The 27,311-nt window shown below is 43.1% G+C and overlaps 1 protein-coding gene across 2 annotated transcripts in view; it reads right to left on the reverse strand.

Moving 5' to 3' along the window:
- CHST15 (carbohydrate sulfotransferase 15) overlaps positions 1 to 26,918 on the reverse strand; it is a 45,087-nt gene extending 18,169 nt beyond the window's left edge. Inside the window, exons 1-2 of one of the 2 annotated variants that reach the window (XM_069020221.1) lie at positions 26,845 to 26,918; positions 388 to 1,453 (exon numbers count right to left, since the gene is read on the reverse strand). In XM_069020221.1, coding sequence (XP_068876322.1) covers positions 388 to 930 — 543 coding nt within the window. In that variant the 5' untranslated portion in view covers positions 931 to 1,453; positions 26,845 to 26,918. Of the gene's footprint in view, positions 1 to 387; positions 1,454 to 9,412; positions 9,642 to 26,844 lie in introns of those variants that run through there. The other variant, XM_069020222.1, reaches the window with a different exon arrangement.
- Positions 26,919 to 27,311: the final 393 nt, after the last annotated feature.

A 27,311-nucleotide genomic window follows, 5' to 3' on the forward strand; every position in this document is an offset into this window, starting at 1 on the left:
CAGGAAGGCACCCTGGCAAGCAGTTATTAGAAAGGCTCTTTTCTTATTTATCATTTCAGGTGACAGGTAAATCTAAGTCACAATGATTTTGCATGAGACAAGGTAAAAGTTCAGTAATGTTGTACAGCTATCAGAGGGCTGCCTGATTTTTTGCTTCAGGTGTCAAGCCCATTTACAGAACCCATCCATCCTGCCCGTGACTCAGAGGGATGTGATCTACAACGGCAACTTCTCAGCTGCTGTGAATCAGGAGACTCTAGATGGTGTAAATCACTTTATGAACATCCCAGCACTTGCACTTTTTTATATCTAGGCAAAAGATTGATCCAAAAGCCTTGAAACAAGGACGTAAGAAGCAGTTTAAGACACGCCTCAATTCATACTTACATGTGGCTCTTGCTTCCTCAGCTCTTCTAAATCAGGGCGCTGCCTCGTTATAAACTCTATCTTTGAAGTAATGGTGTCAATAATTAATTTAATGCTTGGATAATCCTTTACATATGAAATATTCATTTTTGAAGGCTGGTAATGGTCTTTCATGTCACTAAGGCTTTCATTGTCCATTAAGCTGGGATTGCTAGCAAAAGCTCCATAATGGAAGGGAGATGGGATCAGCAACAGGCCATGCTTGGCTCCAGTCAGTATGTAGGATACCATCACCAGAGTCATTATGATCAACCCAAACATCAAACTGCAGAGCTTCCCCTTCCTGAGGCAGAACAATCCATTCCAGCTCTCACAGTGATCAGTCCTCACTTCCAGAACCGCGAGCCACTTCATCTGCTTGCTGTCGGTGTACAAAGGGATTTTATTTTCTCCTCTGCACACAGGACACTTCTGGTTATTGTGATCAGGTCCACGGCATCTGAAACATTGTCTGTGCAAGTCATTTGGTAATAAATGTATGCAGCAATTAATGCAATACCTCATATTACTACAGTTAAACTCCTAGATCAATGAGCCGAGCACAGCCATAAAAATGTTTCTGAAGAATATGAGTCATCTTCTCTAAGTCTGAAATTATTTCATTCCTGGAGTGATTCTGCGACTACTCAGCAATGCAAAAGGACAGGTTCAAAACAGAATAAAAAGTGACATGTGTCACAGAGAGAAAAAGAAACCCCAACCACCGCCAACACACAAAAATAGATGTACTCTGGATGTGGTTCCCAAGAATTTGGCTCAGTAAGAGGAATGTGGCAAAGTAAGGATCAGCTACAAAACTGGCTCAAGTTTTTCCCATTGAACAAAATGAGAAGGAAGAAATATTGTTACGTAGTGTGAAAATATGCAAAAAATAAAAATAACTCATTGTCCTCTGCTTTGTGCTGCAATAGGCAAATATGGGTAGAAATGTCCAGAATTCCTTAAAACGAGCAGTTTCCAAACCACACTACTGCTGCTGGAAGCTTCATCTTCCCAGAGGTGGTTCCAAAGAGATGCATTGTCCACCCTAGGGAAACAAAAACCAGATGTTTATATACACCCAGACATCATATCCCCATCACCCACAGCCACAGCAAAGCACAACGTACCACGAGTCATTTCACAATTCTATTTGAAAGATGCCTGCTGTTGCCAAGTCTGTTCATTACAGCATTCAGGATATTAAACCCAGGAAACATTTGGCTCCAGGTTCACAGCGAGCTGCCCTTGCTTTCCCATCACCCATCTGCTCACACCAATGACTGGTTGCTACCACAGGTAACACTACACAACCCCCCTCAGCTGCTCACTAACCCACCCAACAGATCTTAATCTGCTCTTGAAATATGGGAGCATTTCTGGACAGTATCCAGTGACACAGGTTTAAATAATTACACTCTGTCTGCTCGTGGGGATCTTAAATTAACTGTCCTAAAGTGGGGTAGGACCCTGTTTGAGGCAGGGATAAAATAACAGTTTCCTTTCAAACATAAGAGATAAAAAGCCAAACAAAAAAAAAAAAAAAAAAAAAAGCCACAAGTAAAACTTTCAGCAAGCTGAAGGGATTAAAAAACAGACACAAGGAAATGCTAATGACAGGATCTCAGGTTTCTGGACCAAATGATGGGTCTTCTTATTACTCATCAAATCAGAGAAGTATAATCATTACTATTATGAATCCCACAATTTGACTATTTTGCCTTTAGCTCTATCAACACCTATTTTTAATGCTTAAGAAACACTGCTATAATTCTAGATAATAACTCCTTCTTCATTCCTACAAAAGCGTCCTGATCAAATGGGGCAGTCACTTCAGATCCTGCATTTATCCTCATCCTTCTGGCTGCATTTTTGTATGAGACAAAGTGCTTTTGTAAAAATTATTTGTATTCTGATGTTTCTCCCACTGAACAGAGTCACATATTGGAGGATTTCTGCAATCAGAGCAAGTAGGCTGTGTCTCAGGGACTCAAGAATAATTAGATAAATATTGAACAAAAGTATTTGCAAAATACTGTTCTTCCCCCAAAAAAAGTTCATTTCCTTAATGAGTTTATTCTCTAAGTTAGATGAGGCAGACAGAAATCTCAGCATAATCATTACTAACTATATTTAAACCAAAGGGAAAGAAATTAATGCAAGACTTCTCAAAGAGACCAGTCTTAAAAACTTCTCAAAGGAACAGAGCTGTGATGATTTTGACAGAAGTTTGAACTAGAGAGATTAAATCAGATTCATATTTCATATTAAACCTAGAAAGTTTATTCTTTCTTATGCATAAAATATCCCCCCAGTAAATGTCCAGAAGAAAAAGAGAAACTATGGAAAGAAGCCAAGATTGGAAAGACCGTGATGGTTGTCCAAACACCAGCAATGGTGGTGAGAGGGAGGACAAGGAAGGGAAGTCCTGACAAGAAGTGAGAAGTTTCCACTTCCCACTTAAATATTTCAGGCAGCAATAACCCCTGATCAAATATTTTCAAAGAGGAAACCAAGGGGGCTGGAGACAGAAGCAGTGTCAGGGCAGATTCAGGCAGCATCCACAGAGGTAATGGAGAAAGTAATGAAAACAGAGATATCTCAAAAAAATACGGTGAAAAAAAAAAAAAAGAGAGAATGGAGATGAGGGCCTTCATCACAAAAGATAAAAAAGGAAGGTGAAAAAAGCCCCTCTCAAAAAAGAAGCATGAAGAAGAAACTACAGGTTAAAGCAGTACCTAGAAAAGATCTGGTAACCAAAAGCCACCCTACAGCATCTCTTCAATTAAATTTATCATGTTCAACACTTTTGTTTTTATGTAATCCCTCCACCCTGAACTCCTCCTCTTTGACATCCCCCCCTCCCAGACCTCTGCTCCTCAGCTCCTTGCTGTTTATTTTCAGACACCAGTTCCTATGCACTGGCTATTTAGAATACAGAAAAAATCCAATTTATCTTCCAGTCCTCTTCTAACAGGGATCTGCAACCTTCTCAGTGACAGTGACTGAACAGATTTATCTGAGATAGCCTTATGGAATCAATTCCAGGTTTGTGTATTTGACATCAATTCTCAAGGTTTTAAAAAGAGCAATCAGAAATACATTAATGAATACAGACCACAGGACCTTAGAAAAACCACATAACCATCTCTGTCCTATTCTGTGTCCATTTTTGTGTTAAAAAAATGGACTGGAATTTACTGAACCCTGCCCAGGTGCAGACACTTCTCATGAAAATCTGTTACAAATACTACAAAGTGGAGGAAAAACCACGTTAACTACATCTTTGACAGGTGAAGAAAATGATTTATCATGAAGCTGATGCAAGGGTAAAAAAATAGAAATATGTTTAGGCTACAGTAAAACTGAGATCTTAATCACACCAATCATGAGGGGAAATTTAAAGTTCCACCAGCGACCATAACTCTGCCAGCTCGTGCACAGGCACTGCATCAGGCTGCTTAATTAGATAATCAGTTTGATGACCTATCACAGGACAATGACAGATCACTCAGCTAATAGAATAGAGACATTAATCTCATTTTTTTTAATAACTGCTAGTTGCCAACACACCATTTTACATGATTTTCCACTGTCATGTTCACAAAATAAAAAAATTGAATTGTAATAAACACGTAAAAGTTGGGATGTAATTTCCTAGTGCCACTCCCTTCTCTTTCCCAAGAAGCTTTTTAATAGAAGTTCATTCCCCAACCTTTCACCATGGCATGAATGATGCTCACCAGCAGGGCAGGATCTTCCCCCAGCCCTCATTTCCCTCATTCACCCCATGAAACCGAGACATCTACACCATCTTTTTCTTGTTCCTTCCATCCAACATTCCCAGCAGCCACAACCACAGCCACCAACACACGTCACCTCTTTGTATTCCACTCCTGAGAGCAGAAGGATGTGGATTGCAGGCAGAGGGAAGGTTATGAGGCTTGAGCTGGTAATAAACCATGTGTGTCCCCTTATATTTTAGCTGCAAAGCTGCTGGCTGTTCACTGGCAGAAAATTACTCTCTTTACACAACAAGCAGTGTCTTTGTATATTGAATAATGTAGCATGTAATTTCCCCTTGTTGGAGGGAGCAGTGAATTATTTATGATCACGTCTATACTGCATTTGTCTGCTGTACATTAACGAGTGGCAGCCCTAACCACAGAGCAGAAATCAACAGCAACCTCTGCAAGCTCCTTGGCCAAAAGTAAACTGTCCTCATAAAAATAAGGATCTCTGGGAATAGCCTAAGGAGGAAAGATGGATATACAAGATGACACACAGCAGAATGGGGCGGGGGAAAGGAAAAGCTCTCTTAGATTTCAATATATTCAGGGGGACTTTGCATCACTGCTCCAAACTGAAGGAGGCTCAAGCTAACGAAGGTATTTATATGCAACAGAAATCTCAATAGCAAACAGGTGAGAGCTTTTAATGCCAGTTTCTCCAAGCAATTCCTGCATGAGAGGAGGGGCTGTTGAGTGGTCAGGATGCAGGAGAGATCTCAATGACACCAGTCAGGTAACACTGGCAGGAACCACAAAAGCAAACAGCAAAAGTCTGAGCTGCCTGCTCGAGCCTCACACCAAAGCACTGAAATTACAGCATCCACCAGGCCCTACTCACCTCATAAACAGGGTAAAAAGAGACATTCCCCCAAAAAGAAAACATGCAGGATTTTTCATCATTCACATGGTTTTGTTGGCTGTATAGAAAATATTTGAAATTATGTATTTTTCCTATTAAATAAACATTTCATAAAATTCCTCCCTTTCCTCTTTAAGGGTTGTAAGAGAAGATTACAATCAAAACGGCTACAGAATCCCAGAATCATGGAATTATTGAGGTTGGAAAAGCTCTCCAAGATCATTAAGGCCAAGGAATAACTGAGCACTGCCAAGGCCACCACTGACCCATGTCCCCAAGTGCCACATCTACACAGCTTTTACATCCCTCCAGTGATGGTGACTTCACCACTGGGCAGCTCCAGTGCTCAACAACACTTTTGATGAAGAAATTTTCCCTAATATCCAACCTAAACCTCCACTGATGCAACTTGAGGCCATTTCCTCTTGTCCTAAATCTTGTCCCTGGGGAGAAGAGACCAACAGGCTATAAAACCAATTACTTTCATGTGCTCAGTCATGTAGCTAAAATTCTCCTCCTCTATCAATAAGGTAAAACAGATTGAACAGATTTTACACACATGTATACCTATGTGTTTTCCAGGTCACCAGTTCCTTAGTATTTAATATGCTTTCCTTTCTTTCAAAACTCTTTAAAATAAGGATGAATCAAACTTTTGCTGGTGCTCTTCAGGCTAAATTTTGTAGCAGCCTTCTAATCACAGTCAGCTTCTCCTCCCACCACATGAAAGGGTGACACCCTGTTAACATCTTTATGAACACATTTCAGGTACACCAGGAACACATTTCTCAGCCTGGGGTATAAAAGCTCCCCTGGTTTATGTCAGTGGAGCTACAGGGCTTTGTTTCCTGCCTTCACATGATATAATTGAAGATTTCAGGTAAATCAGTCCTGTTGGGCAGGTCACAGCCTAAAACATGGATGTCTAAGGCAAGTGAGAAAATAATCCACAAGCTCTCAGGTTAGATGGGATGAAGCCCAACTGAAAAGCTACAGATGCTATAAAATTAAGGATAAACACTTTTATCCAGAAAAAAAAAAAAAAACCAAACCAAAAAAAAACCCCAAAAAAAGATTAGGCAAAAGATAATACTGCTGAATCACCTGGCCAGTAACATCACATTGCTTCTAATTTAATACATCTAATGCCATTCTTAGAGTAACAGCTATGCTGATTTATCCATACTCTCCTAATTTTTTCCACTAATCTGGATAAATATTCCCACTGCCTAAGTGCCTTCCCTGCCAAATCAGGAAGGTTTTTTTCAATCAACTTCTCAGCTTGCACTGCTGATGTTTTTTGAAATCTCAGAGCAAAGCTGATCCCATGCCCTCCATGAACACTCCAGAAATTAACTTCCCCACGGAAATGTTTCCCTCTGAAGAGCTCCTGTGAAGACGAGGCTGTCATTAGTCACAAAGAGATGTAGGCCTGGAAGTGAAAGGCTGCCCACATCGGATGATGATAAACTTTCCATGACTCACATCAAGAGGAATGGAGACATGAAAGGGCAGAGAGAGGCTGCTGGAGTGAAATCCTCACAACATTTTCATATGGAAGGAGAAAACCCAACAATATTTAGTGGCAGTGCAGCACAACCATGTCATTCCTTTTCCATTCCTCCATCACCCAGTGCAACACTGTCCCTGTACAGCATCAATTCTTCAGCCCATGCAGGATAAATTTATGACCTTTGGACATAAAAAACCTGCAAAACTTCACAATTACAGATTTTTTTTTTTTAGCTATTGAACTTACTGGAAATGGTTAGAATTGAAGACTACAGGCAGCACACAAACAACCCCAAGTATTTGTACAAGTGTAGTGAAGTATTTGTACAGCAGGAGGAAGTTCATCCTGTTAGTGGGCAGGTTGTACCATTTCAGTAAAAAAATCCCCAGAGAATTAATAAAACTTAACTAAATTTTAAAAGAAAGAAAGTGATATGAGGAAAGGAGAGAGATAATCGTAGATTTTCTCTGTCCTGCTTATTGGGCACATTTGGCTCCTCAAGTTAACATTTTTGGAAATAAACTTTGCCTGAACTCACATCTATTTACCTCAGAGAAATCAGAAAGATGCCAGAAAGATGATATGTCAATAAAAAGAGGATCATGAATCACTGACCTCTGCAAACTTCTGGCGAGAAAAAGAAAAGAGAAAAAACCCAAAGCAAAACAATAAGAACAAGCAAAAACCAATTGCAGTGATTTAGAAAAGCCACAGGACTCATTACAAAGCTCAGCAACCTCCTGCAGACTGAAGTTATGTAAAGCTCCTTTATTTACTCAAACCCCCTAATTTTTAAAGAATCATCAATAAATTCAACTCCCAAGACTGTATAAACCTATGCAACCATGTTCAAGGCAATCCGTTGGAAAACAGGTACACCCTAAAAGCAAGAATAGGTGGCCACAGCCCATGGTTGCACACTCAACCTGGTGAACAACTGCTGAACACTTGTTCAAGTCTAAAATGTTCTTTAAAAAGCCCATTTCATGGCCTTGTAAAGCCAAAGAAAACCTCCTGAATCACCACTGAATCAGCAAACTCGCCTAAAAAACAAGTGGTTTTTTTCTCAGAATCTAATCCAAACACTATCTGCTCCTTCCTCATCCATACACTTCCAAATAAAATGTGAGAAGGGAAAAAATTACTTGCTCCACATGCAAAAAAATCAGCAAACTCCCCTAAAAGCAGTCGTAGTTTCAATCACATCAGGATGACTCCTATTATTTGGGCTGCAATGCTCAGGAAATAGGTACTGAGTTTGAATCACCACTCAATTAGGGCATAAACACTGCCTGAATAAACAGATCCTTGGAAGCAAGGGAAAAAGAGAGGGATTGGGAGGGGGAGCTGCCTGGCCTGGATCAGTGACAGCAGGGTCATGCCCTCCCCCAGAAACCTGTTATTACACCTGAAGGCTTGTGCAAGTTCCTGGAAATGACCAAGCTCCAGTTCCTTGCACTCCTAACATGCCACAGCCACATGTTCTGATGTGTTATTGTTTGGTCTGCCTTGAGAATGTGAAAATAATAAAACTTGATATTACCCATTTTTAAATTAAAGCATTTTTCAGAAGGAAAAAAAGCGCCACTAATGATATTTAATGACTTCAGTGCTCTTTCTTTCTATTTTATCTGATTTAAATCAGTCTAAAACAGATTCATCGTTTATTATTTGGGCAGAATAAAAAATGCAGACAGGAGAACAAAATAGAACAAAAGTCAGCCATTACTCCAGAAGTACAGGTCCAAAAGCCCTCGAAATGAAAAAGCACCACCAGCAGCTGCCCAACCTGTGGCAGCACATGCCTGGAGCTCCTGTGCCAGGGCAGAGCTCCCATCGATGTGTTTAAATCCTCCCTGTTGTACAAACATGGAGCAAAGTGCTGTTCTCATACACTTCTGAGGATGTTTGGAGCAGAATTTTGCCTGCAGTACACTCTGGCTTCTCAACTGCTGATCAAAACTTGCTGCCTACGATGTGCAACAGCTCCAGCAATTCATCTTTTCCCTTCCCTTAGTTCCTATTCATCTCACATAGTGCCTTGCTACAGAATCACTGACAGGTTTATATTGAATATGAAAGAGTTGCACACTGTAGGAAAAAAACTGTGTCTTTGCATAAATTACTCCAGTGCATTTCTTCTCACAAAAAGCCACTTTAATCCACTTTCAGAGATCATTCTGCATGGTCAAAGTTTAGCATCTGTATTTTCAATCCTCACAGTAACTGTGAGCAACCTCCCAAGAGACCCCACATGGTCCTGGGGGTCATTCCATGGAAACAAGGATAAACCAATGCACCCATCCTGTGGGGCTCACAGATTCCTTTCCCAAAAATCTGGAGCCAGATTAGAAAGTTCTGACATTCAGCACACAACCAGAAATTGCATCTATTTAACAAAAACCAGCCAGTCCCTCATTAAAATGATCGATTCACTAAGAGCCAGAATAAAGTACTGATGCTATCAGGAGTTAATTTTTATCCCTTCTTAAGAAAAATGCATCTACTTAAATGCCCAGACAGCCACCAATGCCAAAATAGGATAAAGACAGATGCAGAAGGTTAAATAATTCATGCAGTGATTTAATATCAGTGAGAATCGCTCGGTCTAAATTTGCCCTATGGACTTTCTTTACTTATATGGAAAAAGGAGAAATAAGCAAAGAGCTCCCTGGGAAGGCACAGGGATCACCTGAAATACGACTTCAGGTGCAGAAAGTGAATGTGCTGAGGCTGGTCTTGCCACAAATGTTTTAATTGCATTTTTAGTAAGACCAAACAGCTGCTGAGGTTTCATTCCCAAAACAGGGTATCACGATAATTTACAATAATAGAAATTCTTACCTGCCTGCTCTTTCAAGGAATACATCCCACTCTCAGCCCACAAATCAGCCAAATTCCTGTTCTACAAGCGAGTGCAACAGGGAACCACGGAGCACGAAGGCTGAATCTGTTATGAAGCTCTTTCACTGCAGTTATTTTTATCGAACAAATTGAAGAGGTTTGGGGGTTGGCAAGAGGGAAAAAAAATATCATCTCTAAATACAGCTCTCATACGCCCTGCAGTCAGGCTGTAATGAGAAATAAATAAGTGTTTATCTTCAGAAAACGCCCGAGGCAAAGAATCGGTCTGGTGTTGACAGAGCTCACGTCTCAAACGCAGCTGTTTCGTAGTTACCTGGTTCTTTCTGTCCTCTGTGAATCGTGTTTGATTTCAGGCTCCCAAGGCTGCTTCATTGACTCTGGAAAGATATTGCTGCAATTTACTCAAACAGCTCTTCTGGAGCAACTTACTTGATAGAGATACAAGGTTTTCCCTCGGTGCAGAGCTCAGTTAGGTGAGGACAGCACAGTGATTTCATCACTCTACCTGAACAAGAGAAAAAGTTGTGGATTCCCCATCCCTGGAAGTGTTCAGGGCCAGGTTGGACGGGGCTTGGAGCAACCTGGGAGAGTGGAAGAACCTCACTGTGCTAAAGAGAATAAACCTTTGCTTTCAGTGTGCCAGCTGACTCTTACTCGAGGGAGAGGTGGAGAGCTGGTGTAGCACAGTTGGATTTGCAGGAAAGGATCCTTCAGTGCTGAAGGGTTATTTTAAGCCCAGCTCTTTGTCTCTTGCATTGATTACTGGTCCAGAACCAGCACGTGGTAGAAAAATGTTCCGAGAGTATTTCCAACGTCCTGCCAAGCATTTTCAGCCTTGACATGCTGCAAAACAGTGGGCATAACTCACAGTTATGAGTTACTCTGATTACCATCTTGTTCCTTTTACACTTTTGATTTTCCTTGATTTTAGCAGCTGCTACCTCAGGTTGATTTAAAGCGAGGAACATATTCTATCCACCATCTGATCTCTAATAATTTCTGCCACTTTGCAAGGGGTATGCAGCACAAATTGCTAAATCTTGTGGGTTGTGAGAGATCAGCTGCTAATTTAAGGCTGCTTTTGAGGGATGAATAACATTGTATGGAATAAATAGAATTTGCATCACGTAATGCCTTCGGTGCCTGTTTATCTCATCCTGTGGTAAAATGGTTTTGTATGCAATGATGCAACCAAATGGTGTCTACTAGAATTCCTCTGATACACCTTCACACTTCATATATAAGCAGTTTTTCTCAAAGGGGATCAGTCTACTTTAGGCTTAACTTTGCTTTGAACACAATACAGTTATGGCAATTCTAGAGCAATGTAAATGCTCACAGCTGCTCATTTGATTTTTAGTGGCTGAGAAGGGATTTTCCTCCACCTCCAAGCAGAATTTTCTCCATAAACTTTACTATCTTAACAGAGTCATCGGAATTCTTTTCTTTGTGACTCATATATGGTACCTTCTCTGCGAGACATGCCTTGAAATGGATGGAAAAACATATCTCATCTGTACATAAGTACCATGTAAGTGCTTTTTCATGAATAGGGCATTTCATCTTTCATCTAGTGCTGAGTGGGTGAAAGGAAACATACACAGCTGCATCCTGAAAAGACAAACTCAGCATTAGAGTCTGTCATTAAAGTTTCTTGTAAATTCAAACAAAAATTACTCAACTCAAACTATTCATTGATGCCAAATCACAACTGGGGCTTTGTTCCAGTACTTTTAAAAAAACCTAACTCTGTTCCAAGCTTGGTAGTAACTTTTTTAAATGTTCAACAACTTTAATTCTTTAAGCAATGACACATCAGATGAACCTCAGCCCATTAACCAAGAAACCACACATTTATTACAAGGTGAAGCAGACTCAGAGTCCAAAGTGGAAAACCCAAGAAAGCTCTAAGCATTCTCAAGAAATTTCTAATTAGTTATCTCTAAAATATCACCAGATAAAATTCCTGCAGGTAACTGCTGGCTACACCTAATTAAGCAAAACCTTTTTGATGTAATGTCATTATACTGCTTCCAGCTTCTGAGAAAAGCATTTATTCTGCATAAGTCAAGCAACATTTACTTCCAAAGTCTCCTGCCACTCTTCCTAAGTGTTTCATCAAAGGCTTGGGCTCCATCACTCACTCCTCTCTAGTCTGTGCTCTTTACACAAAAGTGCAGTAAGATTTTGTTAAAAAGTTTACAAGGTCCCACCATTCTGAAGACATTTCTGCAGCTCTACACCCCGGGCTTTGTGGCCTATTGAGGTATGTGTGGTTGGCAGAGCACACACTTGGTGTGGAACCTGATGCCACTTGATAATGGATTAAACACTCATGATTGTCCTCTCCTATCTTCATGTCACCACATCTAAAGAACAACACTTCTGTCACAAGCTTCAAGGGAATCAAAATCTTAACTTACTGGTTTCCACTAGTGGAGGAGAGAGGTTTTGCTGCACTCTGTCACCAGCCTCTCAAAAACATCACAGCTGTGGATGCTGTTCTCATAACACGGCACAATCCAGCCCAGCAATCTTGCAACTGCACAAAGAGCCCAGTTTACAACAGTCATAACAAAAGGGAAAAATTCCATGCTGTGTATGGAACCCAGTAAGCAGACCCTGTGATATCCAGGGCAATGACAAGAAGGTCTGTTCCTCAGCCACTGAGCCATTGAGTCCCTTGACTTGGCTCTCTATTCCTGCAGGTTTCTCTCGTGTTTGGCTTCAGGATGTTTGTTTTCCACTCGGAAAGAACACAACCACAAATACCTTTTCAGGCCTTACACTGCACTTAGCTGGCCTGCAGATTGTAAACAAACAAGATAAAAATCTGAGAGTTCTTTACTGAATCTCCATGAAAAGAAACCAAGGGGAAAAAGAAATTAAAAAAGCAAACCAAAACCCCAACTCTGCATAATGATGAATGTACCGAGAGAAATTTGGCATGCACTCCCTCACACCCTGCCTCTTCTGCAACATTTTCTTCAATATAAAGACAACATTTAGCTTAGCAAACTAGATGGTCTTTATTTGTGGGCAGAGGAAACCCGAGGCAAGCGCTCCAAGAGACTTTTTTTTTTTTTCCAATGGATATGTTAATTACTTAACTTCTGTTATTGGGAAAGTGTCCCAAACTAACCTTCCACTCTCCCTCTGCTTCAGCTGCAGACAGGTCAAAATTCACTTTTTAAGGTTTTGCAGTGAGAAACCCGAGTATTGAGAAGAACCTGATCTATTGAGAAGACAAAGCCCACCCTTAACGGAGCTCTGAGATGGCACAAGTGCCTTATTCAGATCCTTACTGATCCCTACCTGAACACCTTTTGGGAGCTACACAAGGATGTCTGGGGCCAGGATGCTCCAAGATCTGCTCTGTGGGACAGAGCATTTCCTGACACAGCCCAGAGAACAGAGTTCTAAGGAGAAAGGGAGCAGAACTGTTCCCAAATGCTCTGCTCCAGCCAGAAAGCTCTCGCTCCCATGAAAAATCCCTGTGTCCCTGGAGGCAGCAGAGCACGAAAGTGAACACTGGGAGGTAAAATGAAGTTTCATTTTTAAACAGCAGTGCTTGTTGATGTATTTGGTTCCAGACAAATAGAGGAGGACACAGAGTCACTGCAGGACACTGCAGCTGAAATGGCACCAACGCGAGTTCTGAGCTCAGGTTCCACCGCTTTTACTGAGGCAAATCACACAAGGAATCTGAAGTGACACAATTCCCATCAACTGCAGTTGGCAGCCAGATTTTCAAGAACAGATGCATGACTGTTAATGATAACCCAAAAAGCTCGGTTTCTAATGCAGAAAGACTGAAACTGTGTTAACGTTACAAAGCTCTGCAGAGAACTGGAAGCATCTCCAGAACACACCCCACAAAATACTTCGCAGGAACTTACAAACTCCAACTTTAGCAGAATTAACATATCTAACAAAAAAAAAAAAAAAATCACCAGCAAAATTGCCTCCCAAGTTTTGAAATGCATTTCCATCTGTTAAATTTCTCTGTTGCTGATGGTGTTTACCTTGAGTCAAAGAGATGAATCTTTGATTTCATGAGATTAATGTAATAACTTGGTTTAGGCTGTTAATGCATTCAAAGCTCTCAGACACACAAGAGACTAAGACAGCATCAAGAGCCTACAGATACATTTGGAGGGGATGCTTTTAATGTGAAATAGATTAGAAATTCCTTAATCTATTTCTGCAGCAAGGACTACACTGAAATAAAAGCTTCCTGGGGTGTCTTAGGCTGGAAGAGGTGACTTCCAAGCCCATTTATTCCTAAGCACTACTATATAACCTAAATAATAACACTAAGGAAAACCCCTAAAGCCTTGTCAGATAAGTGAGGACTTAAGCTTTCGAGGAATGCAATGTTCATTTCTCAAAAGTGACACCTGGCCCCAAGAAAGCAATGATAAATAAAATATGCATATTATACGCAAAGAACTGAATAGAAAAAGGCTGTATTGGTCAGCAGAAGAGCTCAGTCCAGTTGATGCATCAAGCTGCAAGAGGCAATGCTTCCATTGGTGCCTCAGACCCACAGAAATGTGAAAACAAGTCTGTCCTCAGCTGTCCTATCAATAATGCTAGTGAGTTATTTTTCAGTGGGCACTGAACGGAGTTGTGTGGGTTTGGGAATGAGCCATTGTAGAAGCTGCCCTGCCTCAGTGTCTTTAACACCTTCCACCCTCAAGAACAGTGTTTAAAAAGCACAGCAGTGCCACCACAAGCTGTATCAATCTTTGTCTCCTGCAAAGATCACGCCACGCCCATAGCTAAGGACAGCAACGTGCAACAAAATGCCAAGAAATGCCACGTATTCCATCAAAGCTTTGGGAAGGTGACTCAGCAGCTGGGCTGGAGCAGTTTTGGGCACTGCAGCCCCTCCACCCTGCCTTATGTCCTCTTCAGGAGAGGTCCAAAGAGCAGCACTGCCCACACCCCACCAGCTCTGCTTGCCTTGGCTTTGACAGCAACAGCTCCAACATCAATTCAGCAACCTGATCAGAGAATTGTTAAAATTGGAAAAGACCCTTAAGATCACTGAGGCCAACCCTCAGCCTAAAGCTGCCACCTTCACCTCTAAACCATGATCACCACTTCAGCACTGTCACCCAGCTGGGCGAGCACTCCTGAGTCTGGGCGAGGAGGCTGCCAGCCAAAATTGGTTGTTTTGGTTGAGTTTTTGCATCATGAGCTGCTGTGGTGCTCCTGCCATGAAAAACTCCACCCTTTGGCAAAATAATTGTTCCACGAGCTCATCTCTCTGCTCCGGCTGTCAAGGGGGAGTTGGCATCTCGAGTATGGTGATCCCCTGGTGCATCTCCTCTGTGCTTCAGGAGAGCAGCTCCCGGTCTGCAGAGCTCCAGACCAGAGTCCACAAGGGAAGGCACCCAGGGATGGGCTCTCTGGTCCTCCTGGACAAAAATGAAAGGTTGGACGGGGCTTGGAGCAACCTGGGATAGTGGAACGTGTCCCTGCCCACGGCAGGGGCTGGAATGGGATGAACTTTAATGTCCCTTCCAACCAAAACCATTCTGTGGCTCTCCATTTTCCCATTGTGAATAACCAAGTCTTGCTCCTTTTCCAGCAGTTATTTCACCAGGATATGAAAAATGAGACATTCTAGAACACCGTCCTAGGTGCAGGAGAGAAATATTATAAGTCTCACCACTCACTGATCATTTGATTTAATTTGCAGTTTTTCCTGCATGTTTAAATCCTGGAAAATGCCTTCAGCATCCAAATCATTTATAATCAAAGTACTTACTGCAGAATAATCTATAAACTCAAAAAATGTCACAGTTCTTCTCATCAAGTGAAAAAATAAATTATATGCTGATAACACACCTCAGTTTCTTTATTGCATGGCTCAGTGGTTTAAATTACACTTTGAGAAGAATAGCAAATCAGAATGAAACCTTACCACTACATGGGTTTCCTTCCTTTGCATATGAAAACTTGCACTTGTTGTTATTCTTACTATTCCCACTGGAGGTTACTTGTGTAGGGCCAACAAAATTGAACTGAAACACACATAAGGTTTTATCCAAACATGGACATTTAAGTACAATGTGAATTATCTTATCAGTGGTTTTACAGAGAAGCTTCTGCCCAAGGGGAAAACTAATTAAATGAGAAAATGCAGTTGTAACCATTCATGCCATACACAGGAGCCTCAGGCCAGAACGCACTCAAATGTATCTTGGGGTTTGGTTATGGTCCATAAAGGGTGGGTAACTCCCAGCATGAGACCTCGGAGGGCTTCTCAAAGGTGCTTCTCCATTTCTGGGTGACAAAATGACAGAGTTCTGGCATGTGCCACCTGCAACATCACATGGAATAAAATGGTAGAAGTCCAAGAAAAATCTAGATCTCCTAACTCACCATCCAGAATCCCTTACATGGGAATTGAGGGATTTTGAGTGAAATTCAGATTTGTGTTACACAAGATAGAAGGCCACCAGCAATCCGATTTCTAAATAACCCATCTAAGGCAGACAGCACTGACTCTGACTTTCCCCCAGTAACCATATTAACCAGAATGAATTTCAGTCTTTCATAAGCTCAACAGACAGAGAAAGTGAATTTTCCAAGCTTCCCAAGCTGCAGCCGTGCTCCCCATCCCAGACCTGTGCCAGAATCTCCCTGCACAATAGTGGCAGGGAGCACTTTTTGGGGCCAAAGCTGGCAGATGGCACTTTTGGGAGCAATGGTGCAAGACCTGCAGTAGGAAATGAAACCCTCCCTGTCATAAACAATTCCCAGTTAAGAACTGGAGCCCTCATTAATATAATTGGTTTCATACGAGGTGCTAAAACACTGATTTGGTGCATTTAGAAGCCAACACTTTCTATCAGTTCAGGAGTGTTTTGTTCACCTCTATTTTGGCTCAAGCACAGAAGAAAAAGGGAGAGGAAAGTGTGTCATGTAGTTCTGCCTCCAGCTGGAGAATGCCATGCTGGAGTACATTTTTCACCTCAGATGAAAAATGAAGGCAGGTAGCCTTTCAGCACAGCTGCTCCTGAGGACTGAAATGGAAAATTATTTGGACAGAGAGAGCAACTCTCACATCATTCACTCAGAGCTGTGGATTTACATCCTCCAACCTGCATGAGATCCACAGAGTGAGTATGACTCCATCCCAAGCTGAAATCTGAGGGAGAAGACATATTTAAAATGTAAAAACAAACTACAGTACTACCACTGGGGGAAAAAAATCACTAATCATTACCCTTCAGGGAATTACTCAATTTTCAGTCTTCCTGCTTCAAGACCAGAAAATTAAATTTCCCCTTTTTAATGGTGCTGCCATTGAGTACAGGCCAAAAAATGAAAGAGCAGGAGGGTTATGTTACCACAGAGTGGGAAGAGGGTCTGCACCTCTCAATTTGGAGGGCAAAACCCTCAGTGGAACAGCAGGACACCTCCAGGACGAGGAGCCCTTTGTTCACTCTCACTGGTGAGGAATTGTCACCTCATCCTGCTCCCTGACACTGGCCATGCCCATCCAAATTGGAAAATCCAGCTTTGCATTGGGTACCAAGTGTTGTTTTTCCCCTTTAGAGACACCTCTCCATCTACCTTTGCTCCGCTTCTCCTTGAAGCCTTTAAACCCTGAGGATGAACTGCACCACTTTAGAAGCAGATCTCTGATTTCAGAATTATTCCTTTCTCTCTCCACAAGCACTTCCACCTCCTGCATGACTTTAAAACTCCTCTCACTGCTTTTAACTTGGCTGAAGATGAATATCTGTGTGAGCCATTGGCTGAAGTGTCTTTGATGACAGAACAGCTCTCAACAATAAAACCATCCTTTCTTAAAGTGTACTCTCCTCCTTCTGGAAATGGAGTCAGCCTATTAATTATTTTCTTAAAGACTGAATCTCAAAATGGCACTGCTGACATTTAAGGCTCGTAAAAAATGCAAGTCTGTCTGATCTGTGAGAAATGAGTTTATACGATCTATTTAAGATGAAAATATTTATCAAGGAAGAGAGTTGCCAATTAGGAACACAAACAGAAACAAAACCACTTACAGTAAGTTGCCTTTTTTCCTTTTTAATCTTTTCCATGCCAAGAGCATGCTCATACCCAGAACAGTGGTGGACAAAATAAGTGACATCTGGTGGCTTTATACTGTAATAGAATAAGGCACCTCATTTCAATGCTGTTAACCAAATCCATTTTTAAATTTACTGCTTCTTAGCAAAGCTTTTTAAATGCTTTATTTATTTATTTTCACACAGATACTTCTGAGACCCCTGGGCATCACAGTCCCTCTTGCAGGGTGACAACTGCTGTTATCCCATTTAAGTGGGATTGTCATGTTCACATCAGGAAAAACACAGCTCCACAAAGGAGTTTGGAAGGCACAGGAAAAGAGCACTAAGATGTAGCTGGGCAGCACCAGTGAGAATCACATAGAGCCAGGCTAAAGGAAAAGGCTGTGCAGAATTTGGTGAAGGAAATCCTTCACCTGCCCCAATTATTCACATGCTCAAAGTAATTAATATCAACTCAGGTCTCTCTGAATTGTCTTCCACTGGATTTTAATTAAACCCAAAAGAAACAGCTGCATTTTTCATTCTGAGCTTAGCAGCATCCTGGCAGCTAAAACTTTTACAAATTTGAAACAGCTTTTCCCCTTTTTGTGTTTTATTGATCCTCAGCAATGGCCACATCTAATCCAGCCAAGCATCCTGCACCTAAACCTGCACTCCAGACATAAAGCAATTACAACTCCCCTTCAAACTCCTCCAGCCAGAAATACACTTTTCTTTTAGAAAGCCATAAGCCTCTCCTGGATAATTAATAGAAGTACTGTCAGCCATCCTCAATTAAAATTACAAAACTGCTGGCACTGCAATATCAAGGCTTGCAACACCAATTTCTGCAGTAATAAGTATTTATGGGGGGAGAAAAATCTGTAAGCACTATGTAACAGAAATGAGATGAAAGATAAACAGACTCTAAATATTTATCAGCAGAGGAAGTTCAAAAATATCCCAGCAAAAAATGGAGCGGATGGCAGCTAAATCCAGACCATTGAGGGTTCCTCGAAGGATGTGCAAGGAGGAACTTCATTTTCAGCTTGACATGGCTAAATCAAATTAATTCCTTCCTCCTATTCAACTGCTGCATGGAAACTCCTGGTGCCAAGAGGACAAAGCTAAAAATGTCCCCAAACCCATGTCTGAATTCTGCACTTGCACACCACAACAGGGCAATACTTTTAAATAAAGAGTGGGACTTTGGGGCTTTTCCATCACTTTTAGGGGCTAAATGTCCTCAAGAGGAACGTCCACCTGCACGGTTGGCTTCCCTCAGCACTGCAAGGGGGCTCCACATCTGCAGGATCTCCATGAAAAGGGGCCTCTGGGATAGCACAGCTACTGATGGATTATTTCAAAGAGAAATATTATTTCCTGCTCACATTCCCTCCTCCCTACCAGACATTATCTTCACCTTAAGACCTCCTGGCTGAGCTAAATAACACATGCACAGAAAAGCACAGCTGAATGGCTTTGGCTCCAGCCACTCATCAAGAAGAAAACTTTTAAAGATCCCATTTCAATTTATTTTCTGAAATCCTGGCATGCTGAAGTCAGCAGGAAGACATTTCGTTGACTTTAATGAAGCCAGAGGTTCATCCAGAGAATTGCTGTTTGGAATGAGCACAGCATTTATATTATCTCATTTGAAACCCTCCAAGTTTTTTGTTAAATGCAACTTAATGATATTTGCTATTTCGGAATTATTTCCTATCTTTCAAAACACAGAAAGGAGGGTGTTAAAGTTCTGCAGTGTAAAATGCCTAGTGATGATGGATGGGGTACTCTTGTTTCAGTAACAGGCACGTTTTTAATGCATAAATATTAATTGTCATAAAGTGCCTGTTCATTCTGCAGTTTTGGAAAGCTTTATGTTGTAGGAATTTTAATAGTCCAAAAAAAAATACTGTTGGTATTTACATGTTTATCTGTATTTTCAGAGCACATTTTCAGGGCTTTTTTTTTTTTTTTTCATTTATTATCTGATGTACCAGCACAGCAAGACAAAAAAAAAAAAATGGAAAACTGGAGAGATGACTACACCCACTTAATGAGTATCATTACAGGAAAACACTATCAAAACTCAGCAGAGGCTTTTTATGCATTCTCCTGTATTACACCAAAATGAGTTATTGCAACATTCTAACCCTGATAGCAAACCACCAGAATGCTCAATTTTTACAGCTGTAGCAGAAATGAGCAGCAGGTGAGTAGAACCCATCTGAGAGAGTTATTGACTCCAGTAAAAGCTGCTCCCTGACAAGCTCTGGAGGGTTACCCAGCTTTTCCAGCCTTGCCACACATCTTGGGGAGCAGAGAGCTCTGAATTCCTCCAAACAACTGGAAAACTGTTCCCACTCCCACAAGATTCTGGTCCCACTCACACCAGTGAAACCCAAAAGGTGAATTACTCCTGATCTATCTTAATGCAAGATAAATCCATGTGGGATTTCCATGGATACCAATCTAGATTGCATTTACTCTCCTGTGTATTTTTCATTTTGCTGATCTCTCAGCAATGCTCAAAAATCTACTCTGAAGGGTTAAAAACTTCACCATTTAAAATCATTTGATGTCAGACAAATTATTATTTCTTCTTTCCTCAATGAGAGGATGAGCTTAGATTCCACTCTTCCCTTCTGCTCGCTTCTCACATCTCATTTCTTGTTGGAACTGCTTTAAAGATGGTATAAATAGCTTTACAAAGTAATTCTATTACTAAATGTCAAGTGCAATAGTAGCTTCATTCTGATTTATCCTTATCTGATCCTCAGGCAAGTTAATCCTCAACCTGAGAAACTGTTTTCAGAGCTTTATAATTGATGAAACTTTTCATCTGAATTATTTACTTTACGAACGGCTCCGATGAGTTGCTCAGGGCATAAAGCTGTAGTACTCAATGCTGGAGTGCTCAAGAACATGGTTTTGTCTTTTTAAGTTAAGAGCCCATCACTGCATCTCGTGCTGCAGTTTCTATTGGCAGTCTTTAATGCACAGCAGGGTTTTTATCTGAATTTTTATCGCTTGCAATAGATGCAGTTACAACCCAGATGTCACAGTGTTATCCCAGCCTGGAGCTCTGGGGAGACACAAAGCAGGCAGAGAATCCCTGATGCTGAAGGTGTGAATCTCGCAGTGTGGATCAGTATTCCTTCCCTGGAATCAGCTGGGCACGGGCTCAAAACCTGATGGACACGTTCAGAACCTGCCCCTCTTCCATTGCAACAGCAGCACCCAAAATCCTTTCCAGAAGTGGCCCCAGGAAATATCCTCAGGCTCCAGCAATCAGAAGGATGAGCTGTACATCAGCAGCCCAAAAAATGCACTAAGAAGGGGTGGAAGGCAAGAGCAGGAGCCCAGCCAGCAGCCTAACAGAGTGAAATACATCTGCAAAATTATGAACTTGAAAATTTGAGATTCATTATCCATTTAATTTACTTAACATTACCCGTATCTATTTAACATTAGCTAATATCCACAGAGCTAAGCAAAAAGACAAATTACAACTAAAAAGTAGCCAAAATCAAAGAGGCTGGGAAGGAGTATTAGATAAGGTATTTGATGGGCTCGCAAGGAGGTGTTGGTTTTAAGAGCTGCTAAAGAATTTTCAAGAGATGAAGCTCCCCTGTGAGGAGCTGGGCCTGCAGGCAAACCCATCTCATTATGTTCTCCTAATAAACTATTAAACCATCCTTCTCCATTTCCTTCTATTTCCATCTTTTCACAGACAAACCTCCTGGCTGCACCAGTCAAAGAGTCCTTTTTCTTTGGATTAATAAATTCTGGCACTCAGACCATTATATCCCAGTTTAGGCACAGCAAGGCTATCACTGGACTCTCACATTTCCTCCAAATTATGGGCAAAACCATCCAGAATTCTAATTTCTGAGCCTTTTTCCTGAGGTCTCTCCTATTTGTTGGTATCTCACTACTCATTTGGAGCCAGTTATAAAGCACTTTAATTAAATGCTTTTTCTCCACACTGTTCCAAGACCTGAAATTGGGCAAACCATCCAATACTACAAACTCACATCCACGTGCAGCCCACCCTCAGAGCACTCTTTCAACACTACCAGGTTTCTTCCATCTCCTAAGCACACATGCTGCACATAAATCTTTATTTTTCTCGCTTTGTACCTTGCAGAGGTTTTCATTTTTCAAAGCAGTCTTATCTTGTTTCCTCTGTATGACTTTGAACTTTACATTTTATCTTCGCTCCTGTCTGACCTCAGAGTTCTCCCCAGCTGAAACTCACCTGGAACTCAATGACTTATTTGAAAGGAATGACCTTCCCTCTATTCCATGCAATCCTGAGAAGTTACCAGTCTAACTTCATCTTGTCATATTTAAGCCCAACACCAATAAATGCAAAACCAAAATACAACATAATAACACAAAAAGCCTTTTTCACTCTCATCAGTTTTTCTAATTTTACGGTGAGATAGCAGGGTGCATTCACCCACACTGAAAATCAAGGTTTTTCTACAGGAAAAAAAATATCTCCTCGTGAAACTTATTTTTTCCTACTGGAAGGCGTGAAGCAAATGGAAAATGTCAGTTTGAGTATTTTGCTATTTAGCTACAGATCTGCACCTTTTACAGTGAGGAACGACCCACCTTAGATACAGATTTGGCATAAACTCCCATTTATTTATAAAATGCTCTGCTTATTTGGTGAGTAAATGATAGCATAGTAAGTTTTAGAATATTAAGTGTGTACTTTGTACTGCTTGGTGTATAAACAAATAAAAGCCCGTGTTGCTTCCCTGCCACTCCATCCCACCGGTTCTCCACAGGACTGGATTTATTTCCAAGGAAACCCATGGCACAGGAGGCAGCCACGTGCCCTCCACCATCCCCAACACTGCAGGGGCTGTGGCTGCTTTCAGCAAACCAACAGGGGAAGGTTCACACCACCAGCAGCTCCAAAAATGTGTCTGGAGTTTACGTGGGCTACCTCACTTCTGGCAAAATCAGAAGGAAGTCAGCAGCCAGCTGCTGAGATTTGGGAAACGAGTGTTTCAGGCAGCTCAGGCTCTTGTGGGAGTTTGAGGAAGGTGGATCTGGGAATGAGAAGAGGCAGGGCAATAGGTTGGGGTTGGAGGGTTCATGCAGGAGAGGTGCTCCAGGCCAGAGTGATCAGAGGGCTGGAGTATCAATCCTGTGAGGAAAGGCTGAGAGTGGGGCTGTTCAGCCTGGAGAAGAGAAGGCTCCAGGGAGATCTCAGAGCCCCTTCCAGGGCCTAAAGGGGCTCCAAAAGAGCTGGAGAGGGACTTGGGACAAGAGATGGAGGGACAGGACAAGGGGGAATGGCTTCAAACTGGCACAGGGCAGGGATAGACTGGATATTGGGAAGGAATTGTTCCTTGTGAGGGTGGGCAGGCCCTGGCACAGGGTGCCCAGAGCAGCTGGGGCTGCCCCTGGATCCCTGGCAGTGCCCAAGGCCAGGCTGGACATTGGGGCTGGGAGCAGCCTGGGACAGTGGGAGGTGTCCCTGCCCATGGCAGGGGTGGAACAGGATGAGCTTCAAGTTCCCTTCCCGCACAAACCAGTCTGAGATTCTGTCTTGTGACCTCTGGTGTGCTGCCACCAGAGGGGACAGAGGCCATGAGTCAGAGTGTGCCATGTCTCTCATTCCTGCTCACATTCACCACCTCATTAGGTCTCTCAGCACCACCACAGCTGCCTTGCCACTGCCATCAGCCACCAGTGCCCATTAGGAAAACATTTCTCCTTCTGTTTCTTCTTGCAAGGCATCACCTGCTTATCTTCCCTCAGAGACGCTCCTTAAAGCTAAAGCTTACACGCCACGTCCAACAGCTGCTGGAAACCAGGTGTAACATAAATTAATAAATATTCCATGGAAAAGCTACATTAACTGCTTGCCCCTGAAGTGCTGTTTAGTGGCATGTCAGGCACAGCTGTGTAATCAAAGGATTACAGTGCTCCCATTGCAAGGCTCTCCACCTCCTCCGGAGCTTCCCTGTCTCCCTCGCCTGTAAAAACCCAGTCCAGGCACCAGGACAGAATTGTAATCATGTCTTTGAGACCAGGAAACACAACCCAACAGGCCGTGGGGAAGAACATAACACATTTTCTGCCAGGTACGTGGGCAGCCACACGAATTTTTGAAAGGATGGGTCTGCAAAGCTACAGATCATTAGTTCATTTCAGTGAAATTGCAGTGTTAGTGGAGATGTGGATGCAATTTGAGATAAGAACTTGCAGGAGCTTGCAGATCCCTTCCCCTGAACAGCTGTATTTAGACTCCAGATCTGACACCACACTTGGTCAGCAAGAAAAACAGGGCACTTCACTAAAAAACATAAATAAATAAGAAATACTAATTTGTGGGGGGAAGCGGTGAAGAAAATGCTCTCTTATTGGAAATCTACCATGTTTTTCCACAGCACTTTGGATTCTTCCAGCTGAGCAACATAACTCCAGCCAAGGAGTATGGTGGGAATTTAGAATTACCCCTCCCTGTGCGAGATACGGAGGACAAAAGGCTTAAAGAGGAAAATGAAAGTCCAAAAACAGCAATTAAGCAGCCTGGTTCAAACCAGGGCACAGCTTCTGCAAACCCTCCGAGGTGTTAGAAACAATGTTCCACATCGGGCAAGTACGCAGAGTAGCACTGAATGATTTAAGAGCACATTTCCTTGGAGTTCATGATGGTGGGATACACATTAACTGTAGGGGTAATTAGGAGGGAGAGGGAGTACATCAGTATCTGTTTGTGTCATGGCTTTTCTTCACCTAAGTGATGCATCTGCACCAGAAGAGAAGCACAGCTGGGTGTTCCAAGTTCCTAAATCCACGTGTCATTTAGGTGAGATCAGCCCTCTGCTGCCAGCTCACCTCTGGAGAAATTGTGTCAGCACCCAGTGGTGACAGAATGCTGAGTTACAACTGTGAGATTTTGCTCCACGGACATACAAGGAAGCACTCAGTGTAGGAAAAGTAGTTTATAATAGGAAGGATTCCCTTCAGCAGAGGAATTCCATAAGAAATCCTTATTGGCCAGCAATAGCTCATCAACTTGGGCAGAGTTTGCTGCCATCCCCCAAACCATTTCATCTTAAATACAAACCAAGGCTTTGAGAGCTGCTTTAGTACCAGGCCACACCTTAAAAACATGTTCAGCAACACTGAAATCACCTGGGCTACCAGCAAAAGCTTTGACCACTGAAACTCCCCGTTCTCACAGAGCTCCTGCCACAGGTTGCTTAAAATAATGTTAAAATATAACACAAGCAGTACCTTATTTGCATCTCTGTGATTATGCCTACATGATCCTGTCCTTGTTAATGCTGCTAGTGAATTACACACCTTCATCCTTCCCCTTCAACCACATGAAATAATTCAAATATGAGAGTCTGCTTCACCCTTCTCATTTATATGATTTTCAGATACCTGCTTTTAGTTTAGCAATGAAGATAAAATCCATTACTGCCTTGCACTGCATTAGTGGAATTAAGTGTTTTGCAATGTAAATCTCCACTGTTTCATCGTGTTCCTGTTACAAACCACCAAATAAAACACTCTGAATTTGAGATTAGTCCTCCTATGGCAAAATCTGAGCCACAAAACTGTTTTGTTACTGATTTCAGAACTGCACGGTGGCTGCACTCACAGACACAGGATCTAAGTGCTATTAAAAAAAAAAAAAAAAGGGAAGAAAGAAGGTAGTTTCTCTACTAAATCTTCATACAAGTAGTTTCCTCCTTTCTGCATTCAAATTGATTTTCTTTCTTTAGGCATGTGAAGAGCCAGATGAATCCTTTGACTCAATGCCCAAGAGTGAAATGGCACCAGCAGCAGCAGCAGCAGAGAAGCTCTCAGGGCACGAGACGTGTGACAACATTTTAATCACTGACAAAAAGAGGCTTCAAGGCAGCTACTCTGTCAGTGTTTGCTGGCTTTAAGTGAGATTTACTCTTGATGAGTGAGTGCATATGTGTGTGAGTATATAAAACACATATATGTATATAAATAGCACAGATATAAATATATGTATAGTTCATGTACATTTGGGGACTTTTGTTGATGGAAATTTCCCTCTTTGCCAGAGATTGAGCAGTCCCCAGTCAGTATTAAGTGCAGTGCTGCTCAATCAGGTGTTTGTGTATCCAAACGAGCGCATACGATTTTCAGTTCAACCTTAAAAATATTTACTTTTCACGAACAGTTCCAGCAAACTTTGAGATTTAATCTGTGATGTGCTCAGCTGGCCACTCTGCTCTTTTTTTTTTCCTAGTCTCAAAATACAAAAGAACATGTTTGTTCTACAGGAGATGATGGTGATGATGATGGGTTTTTGGTCTGTCTAACAATGCAAGAAGTGAAACCATTCTGATGTCATACACGAGGAAGTCAATGTGAAGGGGACTTTAGGCCATAGAATGATATAACAAGTAAAACTAAATTTTTTTTTAAATTCCAAATCAAAGAGTTTGGTAGGTGTTTAGACGCACCATCCGAGCAATACTCTCAGATATCCTATCAGCCTACAAACCTGTCTGTGCCTAAGACAGTCAGATCACTGCAGAGTACGGCTGTAGTATTACAATGAAGCAGCAGAGGAAAATTAAAAAAAAAAAAAAAAAAAAAAGAGAGAAGAAAAAGAGAAGCCCACATACGAGACCGCCAAAGTTCAGCTGGTGAATTGTTGCTTAACAGACTCTGACCATAATAACCCGTCACTGAACCTTGCCTGCATTCTCAGCAGCTATGAAGCTATTTTTAACAGCCAACAGCTTGCATTTAAGAAATACCCCTCTTCACCCAAAAATATCCACAGCGAATGGCAACATCCATGCCCGGCTCCATCCTAGGTGGGATGCGCTGCCGGGATTGAATGGCTCTTTCAGGAAAGCCCCTTTACAAGTGTCTGCTCTCCCAAACCCCGACCCCAGCGCCATCCGCGGCTGCGGGGACCTGCCCAGCGCGGGCAGTGACAGCATCTGCGCTACCTTTGTCCCCGCGGGGTCCCCCGGAGCACGGACCGGCTCCGGGGTGCGTTCCCCCCGCCGTGCCCCGCTCCAGCCGCGGCTCCGGGGGATGCTGCTCCCGGGGAGCGCCCGGGGTGCCCCAGCCCGCCGGGGAGCGGGGACAGTCCTGTGTCCCCCGGCTGCCCCCGGCTGCAGCCCCGCGTCCCCCGAGCCCAGCCGTGCCCAGCGCTGCCCCCGGGGCTGCTGCTGCCCAACTTCGCGCGAAGTCCCGCCGCCTCCAAACTTGGGGAGCCGCGGCCTGGGCACCCCCCGCCTTCCCGCAGCGCCCATCCCATTCCATCCCATTCCGTCCCATTCCATCTCATCCCACCCCATCCCATCCCTGCGCTCCTACCTCCGCCGGCTCGGCTCGGCTCTGCCCCGCGCCCGCCGCCTCCGCCGGCTCTGCCCTGCGGGAGGGGGGCGGAGGACGAGGAGGAGGAGGAGGAGGGGGAAGAGGAGGAGGAGGAGGAGGAAGGGGGAGGGAGGGAGCAGCCCCGCCGCTCGCCGGCCGCGCTGCGCAGCCCGGGAGGCGGAGTGCTGCCCTCGGCTCTGCCCCGCCGCTCCCCGGGGCGGGGGTCCCCCCGGGGCCGCGGGGGCAGGGATGGGGTGCGAGCCGAGCGGTCCCGCTGCGGGGGCAGGGATGGGGTGCGAGCCGAGCGGTCCCGCTGCGGGGGCAGGGATGGGGTGCGAGCCGAGCGGTCCCGCTGCGGGGGCAGGGATGGGGTGCGAGCCGAGCGGTCCCGCTGCGGGGGCAGGGATGGGGTGCGAGCCGAGCGGTCCCGCTGCGGGGGATGCGCCGCGGAGCCCGCCGGGGGGGGT

The sequence above is a fragment of the Aphelocoma coerulescens genome, chromosome 6 (assembly GCF_041296385.1).
Source record: "Aphelocoma coerulescens isolate FSJ_1873_10779 chromosome 6, UR_Acoe_1.0, whole genome shotgun sequence".
NCBI lineage: Eukaryota > Metazoa > Chordata > Aves > Passeriformes > Corvidae > Aphelocoma > Aphelocoma coerulescens.